The sequence below is a fragment of the Zophobas morio genome, unplaced genomic scaffold, assembly GCF_036711695.1.
Source record: "Zophobas morio isolate AGI-343-1 ecotype UQ-CSIRO unplaced genomic scaffold, CSIRO_AGI_Zmor_V1 ptg000532l, whole genome shotgun sequence".
NCBI classification, from domain to species: Eukaryota; Metazoa; Arthropoda; class Insecta; order Coleoptera; family Tenebrionidae; genus Zophobas; species Zophobas morio.
Genome location: NW_026972635.1, coordinates 7,241 through 16,188, shown reverse-complemented (window position 1 = coordinate 16,188; position 8,948 = coordinate 7,241). Strand labels below are relative to the sequence as shown.

Below are 8,948 nucleotides of genomic sequence, written 5' to 3'. Positions count from 1 at the left end.
ATAGGGTCGTATTATCAGCGTAAAAGGCAATTCGTGTGTGTGGGTGGGACGGCAAGGGCACGTCGGCTCATATAAATTACAAATAAAAGAGAGAGAAGTGTTCTTTGAGGGGCCCCTGCTGCCAGAGTCGAAGCGGCGACAGGGTGTCTCCCACGCGCCCGCTGAAGACGCCACCATTCAGATATGATTTCAGCACGTTATGAAGGCCATGAGGGACGGATAACAAGCGCAGTTTGTGCAGCAGACCTTCATGCCTAACTTGAACTAATGCCTTTTCAAAGTCAAGGAAGGCAGCGCCTGTTGCCTTCTCATGGTTAGAAGCGCGACTGTTTCATTCAGTTAACCGGAGGAGCTGCTGGGTCGTGGAGTGCCCATGCGAAATCCAATTTGAAAACTCCGGTGATGCTTTCCGGGCATCAACGATCTCTTTAAGACGGCGCAGTACAATAGCCTCCCAGCTTTGCCCCGCTGACAGTAAACTTATGGGTCGGTACTTGCTAGATGTTGATTACGGTTTAAGTGTTTTTCGTAGCATCACAACGATCGCCGACTTCCATCAAATCGGAAAGGCGCCCGAGGAGAACGAAGATTTTTATGAGGTAAAGATAGTGCATCCCTATTAATGACCTTTTCTTCAGCATCTCATTAGTGATGCCATCGGGGTCAGGCTTTTGTCTCTTACGTAGCTCTTCGACAGTTGCTTGCACCGCGTCAGCATTAACTAGATTAAGTAGTTCGTAGTTAACTGGGAGGGGTAAGCTCGGTTGAGGGGACGCATCATCACTGACCGTACAGTGAGCAGCTGGCACACTTTGGGTAGCAAGAACATTAGCGAAAAGCGTAGCTTTATCACCATCACTTTCGGCCACAAACACCGGATTTTTGATTTTTTTAACAAATTTTCCAAGAGGGCGGCTGCTGCCTCATGATTCCGATATATGATGCGGTTTGCTCTCCAGTTTATTGTTAAAAAGGGCCAATAGCTTTTTTTTAATGCAACTGTGAAGTCGATTAAGCGCAATGTCTTCGGCGCTCTGCGGCATAGCTACTCGAATAAGACGTCGACGATGGTAGATAAGTGCCATTTGTACGTCAGGCAGGCGACCGGGACAGTGTGTTACTTCACGAGTTGTCGTGGCAGTAGTGTAAGCAATGCTTAGTTCGGTTTCGAAAAGGGCAATAGCATTATTCCGCAGGGCGGGTGGGGACGGTGATGACGGACACGGCGGCAGCGTGGTTTCTAATACATCAGCATATATGTCCCAGTCGGTAAAAATACTTGTAACGGTATTAGGTGTGTCCTTCTCATCCCTTAACTTGAGAAGACAGGGTGGTAACCGGAGGTAAGCTCGTGGAGCGCTTTCTTTAAGTGTGGCAATGTTCATTGCGTCCATTGCGCTTGTAGTTGCCAACTGTGTTGGTTGCTGGGGGTCTAGCACGAACAGCCCGTGATGGGCCTCTAGGGTGCGGCCATTCGAGTTATCGGCTCGGCTGCTCCATAGTAGGTGCTTGCAATTAAGATCTCCGCACAAAACAGCAGAAAAAGCACTCTCAAGGATGCCATCCAAATTGGGGGGCGGAAGGAGCTTCCAAGGGGAATTGTAGGCAGCGATTACATACATCGGGGAATCCTCACTGTCTCGACACTTTGTAGAGGTGGCATAGATATCGAATGATGTCGAATAGTCCGTTTTTGACCAGGACAGTCACGCCCCCGGCGCGAGCATCAATTCTGTCTTGGCGATACGTAACAAATTGCACAAATTAAATACGACTTTAGGAAGGAGGTGCACCTTGTTTTTGGCGCACACATCAATTATTTCTCGTAGTACTCTGAACACCATTTTGCATTCCAGAAAAGGAGCCGAATGTGGCGGCGCATCTTTGGCTTAGAAACCCTGCGCAGCTACCGAAGAATAGAAAATATAGAAACAAAACATTTTTATTTTAAGCTGTCATGTTCCAAGCTCTTTATGCCCCTTATGAGATAAAGCCAAATTTTTAATTATCGTAAAATGCAAGCAACCCCGTCCTTACTGTCAAATACGTAAAAAGTTATCTAAAAATTTGGCTTGTAGCATAAAATATATTACCTTATTGATATTAATGTTGAAAGAAGACGTTAATTTCTGTCTCAGCTGTGCCACGAAGCAAACCAGCCAAGTTGGCAAGCTCCCACGAGCTACTTGATAACAAAAGTAAGAAAACCGCCTTTCCTTCCACCCCTTAGCTGCAGGATAGCTTGTTTAATCCAACTATGCATTTCTATTTGAACTTATTACTCCATCTAACATCAACAGGCTACAGCTCTTACCAAACAAACTTCCCAAAGTGGTTGTTGCGCGGAGTCTCGCACTCGAGAAACTTTCTAACTAGTATAAGGGAGTCAAATATATTCTCTACTTTTACTTTAATAACCTTATTATTTTAAGAATACCACTGCCTTATATAAATCTTGAATTTTACAAGTAATTAAAACAGTAGAAACACAAATAATATACTGTTATTAGGAAACAACTACTAACTCAATTAACGAACGGTGACTGCAGGTACCAATACAGAAAACAGATATTTAGTAACTACTACTTAACTCTCTTTTAAATCTACTATCTACAAGAATAATTGTTAAAGCAGAAGTAATATTTAAAAAACTTCCTTGGTAACTTTTGCTTATATTTAATATTTGATAAATGCGTTGTTCACATATAGGTGGCTTTTTGTAGCAAACCTCCCTGCTGATCACCTCTTTTATCTTCTTTCCCGCTTTTCGGTTATTAAATATTAATAACCTTAAGTAGAGTATATAGAGTAGACATTTAGACAGTGCAAAATACTTGCAATGGAAACCGACTAGCAAATAAGCTGCTTAATTGCAATGAGAAGTGGTCGTTATCTATACATTGAACTCTTCCAGAAGAATACAGAAGATTCTAGAGTCCTTAGCAGTGAGGGAACATAAATAAATCAGTTTATAGTATGTAAAATAATAGTCCACCAGGGAAGTATGTGAATATATAACGTATACAGATTGATGTGATCGTATTAGTATGCAAGATAATTGCCTGAAGCAAAGAATCTTCGCTCGAGGGTACCAAGTACCTACAAAAGTTATTTACGAATTAAGATTGTTAGCCATTTTGCTTATGTACTAGCCAGATGATAAAATCTTAAGTTTGTTGAAAAGGAGTTGTAACAGTAAAGAAACGCAACTACTCTTTGCTTTAAATAAAAAAACAGAAAAAGAAAACTTACTAAATTAAGTTTTCACCACCACTTTAATATCCTATAAACATCTTAACTTAAGGGGGCCGGTTATTTTGGTCCCTTCGGCTTGAAATTTTGGGCAGTGTAAAGAGATTCCAAGCGACGTGTACTCAATTAGAATTGATGGGGGCGAGGTTAAAAAAAATATATGCGACCATCAAAGACCGAGAGAGTGGTGAAACCCACTCCCTGAGTATGCGCATAAAGCCCTCATCAGCTGAGCTGGGACGACAACTCCGCAATCCCCGTAGGATGGCTTTACGTACATAACGTTACCCTGATGAAATGACAAATAATAGAAAAAAGGAAGTGAGGTTATATTTTAAGAAACTGGTGTGTGCTTGTGTTCTTTTGCGTGTATATGTACTTAAGCTTTTATAATAGTGCGTGAAAAAGTTTTGTTAGTTATAGGAAAACTGTAGCTTTTTATTTGATTTAGGAGGAATATAAGTAATAAAACCATTTAAGTTCAATATATCGTCATTAGTTTAATTTATACGCACGAGAGGTTCAAAAAATTTTACAGCAAACTAAATGTAATAACAGGGATTTTACCCTCAATACTTGTATTCAAGTAAAAATTATTTTGATCTGATTACTTTAGCTCACTACAAATGTTAAAAATTGACTTGGTGTATCATATTTCAAATAACTATACAAAATCATATATTTGGGTTAACTTTTGGCGAGTGTTAAGAAAAAAACTTAGGTAGTTTTAGGCTTAGAGTGAAGCCAGTACGATTTTAACTAATTTAAAAAATTTGAAACGCTAAAGTGCAATCGTGGCATCACTCTAATAACTGTCATTTGCAGATGAACAGAACTGAGTCTATAATTGAAAGCTTTAAGGTTTTAGTTTTGAAGTAAATATGCATAGCTATATCAACTCATATAGGAATCAGAGCTTTAATAAGAAGTTACTGACTAATGGGTGTAATAGGAGCACCACAATTAAATTTAAAACAAAATTTTACGAGAAAACTGAAATATATATAAATGCTTTTAGAAAGTAAAAGAAAATTACCAATTTAGCATAGGGATGATTTTAAGTAAAGTAGGAGGAGTACTAAAAATTTTTACTTTGAGCAAATAAAACTCCACTGCATCCGAGAATTAGTTTGCCGGAAGAATCAGTGACAAATTTACCCATAGTTCAAAATAATAAATAAAACGAGTATTCAATAGTAAATAAGTTTCATTTATGGTTCCGATGGTGCAATAATATTAAAAAATAGTTCCAATCTTAAAGCCAATATTTGTTCATATAGTATCATTAAAAACAAGTTTAATTAAAGCAGCCAGAATTCAAAATGAAACCTCAATATTTTTAAACTAAAGAGCGTTTTAGTAAAAAAATATCGAGTAGCTTTATATATAGGTTTTAATAACATAAAGGAGTCCAAAGCAAACTAAGGCCTACTATAACTTCATAATAAAAAAGGCAGTGCAACTGCTACATATATACACTTTACAATATAGCGAAGGCCTTCTAATCCGGTGATGAGACATGAGGCGCACTATATACACTAAAGAGCAAAGCTGAAGAACAAAATATAATCAAAACCGGCAACCTAAATAATTTCATAGCTGCCGTCCTTAAAGCATATGAACATAGAAAACAAATAATTACCAATGAAAAACCTGTGTCAGCATATGGGACGAATGAACTACGTAACTATTAGTGAAGTTCAGAAAGATTGAAACACACCTACTCTAACCCGAAGAGAGCGTCTCAAATTTTAAATGTGACTATAGTCACCTTCAGTACAAAGCTATAAATGTGCAGGAGACTAAAAACGTGCGGCGGAGCTTTCATACATACCTATATATATAAGGAAAGGCCAAAGGTTAGTTAACGAGGGAAAAATACTATTTTATTTAGCGAACTCTTTGATAACAAATTTAACTTTCAGCTTAAAACATGAAGTTTTCAAAAGTAAACCGGCAAGGAACATATTATTCGTATAGATCTCCTAATAAAGATAGTGGTAAACACCTCTGGGAAGTAGTGAAATAGAAGACTACAGCTGGCAGTTCTCATAAACTTAAATGAGATCCAAATCAAGAAGCTGCAGGAGAAAAAAAATAGTGCCTTTCTAAAACCCGACATAAAATGTATTCACTTGAACGATTTAGTCTACTAAAAGTGTGAAGGTCAAACGCAAAGACCATAAAAAATTCAAATGAAGCCCTAAAAATCCCTAATAATGCCCAGGAGAAGTCAATATAAAGTAACTTGAAGGGAAAAAGTAACTATTATTTGGTCAGTTTATTTATAGGTTAGAGTGAATAAGTATGCCAGTCACCTCAATAATTTTTTTAAAAAAAAAATTAACAAATATTTCCTACTACAAAACGAACGAACTGACAAGAAAGATCATCTGATGTCTATAATATATAATGCAGTCCGTAAAAACTCTTCTGCGCTATTGACTCATTTGCAAGCACTATAAACATGCTACAAGAGACACATGAGGTGCATGCTTACTCTGTTTAAAAAGCTTACATACTTTTAGGGGGCCCTAACAAATAAGCAAATGGCGAAGGGGTTTAAAAGGAAGAAGAAAGGGTAGTACTGCTGAACACTGCTGCATGTTTCATTTTCAGGAACGCAAAAGTCATGCGAACTGTACAACTTGATTAACCAGTTGCCCATCGATCCCTCTTAATGGTGTATTCTGGCTAGGAGAATATACCACAACTAAGATCTAGCAACCTTGCTTTTCCGTGGTAATGATATGCGGAGTTATAACCTTGTTTTCAAACTCTTCAAGGGCTTCCTATACAGCAAAGAAATATAATGGAGAGGGGCTAACAATCAAGAGAAGGTTACGAAAGGCTAGGGAGTCGACATATAATGCAATAGAATATATTAAGAGCAGACCCAGGAAGAATCCCAGTTGATCCCTCCTGATGAGCCGTTATTACACTTTCGGTTATAGTCCGTAAAGAACACCTCCGAAAAAAATAACAAAATGAATGAATCAAATACATACATACTTCTTCGTTACATACTTGCCGCAGAAGAAGGCCGAGTCCGGGGGCTTTGGGCACATGGACTTTCAAGTTTGAAAAAGTTTTAGTAATATAAGTTTCCGCACACAACCCCCTAACGATGCTTATGACCAACCCTTTAATTATAACAACACAAATTAAAGTGGATTAGCGTAGTACTTTAAAAGGGAAATGAGAAGACTAAAGAGCATCTTAGCACAATTACCTATCATCTTTCTTATTTGGTGGATCATAAAACTTTGCCCTTTTATGGAAAGACGTATGAATTCCACGCCTTCCATAACAAATGGTTCGGCACACTGACGAGCAGTAAGCAATAAGTCACTCTTAAAATGAAAGAAAAATGTAAGGGAAACTACGGTGAAGTCCATGATGAACCGGATGGCACTGGCATCTGTAAACTCCTTTCCTGAAGTATAGTTGTGAAAATTATGGGTACCAACAAAGACTTTCAGTAGCCTTCGAATATTAGTTAAGGTGGTCTATAAAATGCAAGAAAAGATAGTGACGCCTCAAGACTGCCAGTAGCTAAAGAAACAGACTTGACATATCCTATAAGTGTCATTCGTAAGATGCAAGGACTTCGCAAAAGAAAATGTTGGCAGTATGTAGTCGTATAAGCGAGCAGTGCACTGATTTTTACTATTAAACGACTTGGTGCACCTCTGAATACCCATGACCCGAATATCCTTATAAATTAAAAACATACCGTGTTTATAAAACTAAAAAAACTTAAAACAAAAATACCGGCGGTAAAAAATTGTTAATGTTTTCTTGCAAGTTATCTGTCATATGGACGTACATATGTTTAAATACGAATAGTTATAATTTAAATACTTTTAAAAACTTATCTTTAAAGACACAACATTTTCCCGAGCGCTGACCCCCTTATCTGTTCTAGCACAACGTTGAAAACTTATCTTAAAAAAAGTAAGAAAACTAAACAAACAACAAGCAAAGTTTAGCAAGTACTTTGCTCAGAGAATCTGCGTTCCAAGGAGATATTGCTCCCGCTTTCACTAAAGCCTCGTGTAACTTAGATTCAATGGTTTCCACACCTGGATTCCTTTGTTATAATATGACTTAATAAAAAAAAGTTTTCAGGGTAAATGAGAATTATTACTAAATCGAAGGTTACTAAAAACGCGGTTATAAGTATTACCGTTGCATTCCATAATATTTAGCGCCAGAATAAGATAAAAGCAAAGCAACCTATATAAAAACAGTTTGTTAAAATTAAAACTTATAAAAAATTTTTGAGGCCTCAATCCTATATAAGAGAATAATAGTTAAATACTTTTCTCTTGGGGATTTTCTTGAACCGCTTAATAGTAGAATTTTCTTCGTAACCGGTATAGTTCAAACATTTTCTTGCACCATTACTCCCCTCACATATTAAACTTGAATCGTCCCTATCATTCATGCTGCAAAAAGGTATGAAGTAAAGTACAATTTTTTTGTTGGAGTTAAGTTAAAAGGACAATAACTGTCTCACAAGTCCGACGTGCCCACTCTGAGGTATAAAAAAATACTCCCATCCACAATAAACTGGGTGTGCTCCTCCTGTAATACCGGTTGTACAAGTGGCGGAGCACGACTTTGGGCAGCTAAAAAATTAACCTAAGTCTGTAGAGGCCCCTGGCATACCTTATCGCTTTGTTATGTGATGTTTATCTTTGCTGGTAAGATAATTGGTTTTTTTTAATTATTTAATTATGTTTCAAAGAATTACTGTTTAATATTTAATATATCTTTGAGTTATTAAATTGTTATTAATTTAAACCCTTATTTATCTACTTTTTTGTCACAGTTTTGGCTTACGAAGAACCCGATGACGAAGAAGAAGAACTTTCTTGGAGCCAGATTAACCTGAAATAAAAGAAACGGAGAGTGAATCAGAGCAAGTTTTTGGATATGAGGAGAATATTAAATCAAGCTTTTCTAAAAAGTCGCCAAGAGCACCGACATTCATTGGTAGCGATGGTACCAATCTTTGGAAGAAACTTTGTGCTAACGAAAGCATTAAGGGCAAGGAGACAAGATATCATTCCTCGAATTTCAGGCAGTAAGAGAGAATTCCAAAAAACCCAAAAACTTCTTTAGAATACTGGTCTTTCCCTTTATTGATGAGAATTTAAGCGTGATCCCGAAAACACTAATTTTTATTTTTTTAAAATAGTATACGCGAGGGGGGGAAACTAAGCCTACAAATCTTCTAAGTACTAAGACTTTCTTAGGTTTTTGAAATTAGCAGTTACCTTAAAAAGTAGCCGACTAGGCACATAAGAATTACGGGACAGAAGTGGGATTGGTGCTGAACGTTGTTGGCTAGTGATGCTGATTAAGTTGCCTGCGATTTGACGATCTAGCAAGCGCTTCAAGATGAAATTGTAAGCGCTGAAATAGTAAAACGGATGACTTGGACGAAGAACAAACAAATTATCGTATCCTCGGTATAAATGGTAGATTGTTTGTGAGAGCGAACTGGAAGGAAAATTCGAAGAGTAGCAGTGTTAGAAGAGAGTCTTGCAGGACTCACGGTGTGAGATAGTAGGGCGACGACGGTGCAACCCGACTCGCTTTTAAAGACCCTGCCGTTTAGGTACAACTTGAGAACTTTTCGAAGGCTGCGCGGTATCGCCAAAGCATGTGGCTTGCATAACAGATCA

The 8,948-nt window shown here is 37.7% G+C and overlaps 1 protein-coding gene and 1 long non-coding RNA gene across 6 annotated transcripts; both read right to left on the bottom strand.

Moving 5' to 3' along the window:
* Positions 1-2,682: 2,682 nt before the first annotated feature.
* LOC135121241 (uncharacterized) lies at positions 2,683-4,377 on the bottom strand. Of its 2 annotated transcripts, XR_010278901.1 has the most exons (4): positions 4,289-4,377; positions 3,253-3,541; positions 2,852-3,099; positions 2,683-2,789 (listed from the first exon to the last, which is right to left on the bottom strand). It is a non-coding gene; the product is annotated as an uncharacterized LOC135121241 (long non-coding RNA). The 2 variants fall into 2 exon arrangements; XR_010278900.1 differs by having other exon boundaries at positions 2,683-3,099.
* A 1,190-nt stretch (positions 4,378-5,567) lies between these two features.
* On the bottom strand, positions 5,568-8,009 carry LOC135121223 (pseudouridylate synthase 1 homolog). 4 transcript variants are annotated; one of them, XM_064045531.1, is made up of 15 exons: positions 7,900-8,009; positions 7,767-7,842; positions 7,577-7,703; positions 7,442-7,491; positions 7,252-7,345; positions 7,131-7,199; positions 7,027-7,077; positions 6,822-6,968; positions 6,639-6,761; positions 6,485-6,578; positions 6,280-6,395; positions 6,149-6,220; positions 5,981-6,044; positions 5,841-5,928; positions 5,568-5,786 (listed from the first exon to the last, which is right to left on the bottom strand). In XM_064045531.1, exons 1-15 carry the CDS (start codon positions 7,922-7,924, stop codon positions 5,777-5,779), a joined length of 1,206 nt encoding a protein of 401 aa, XP_063901601.1. In that variant the 5' UTR covers positions 7,925-8,009; the 3' UTR covers positions 5,568-5,776. The 4 variants fall into 4 exon arrangements, 3 of the variants coding, with proteins under 3 accessions (XP_063901601.1, XP_063901602.1, XP_063901603.1); XM_064045532.1 differs by having other exon boundaries at positions 5,568-5,773; XR_010278895.1 differs by lacking the exon at positions 5,568-5,786 and having other exon boundaries at positions 5,912-5,928; positions 6,098-6,220.
* Between the last annotated feature and the right edge of the window lie 939 nt (positions 8,010-8,948).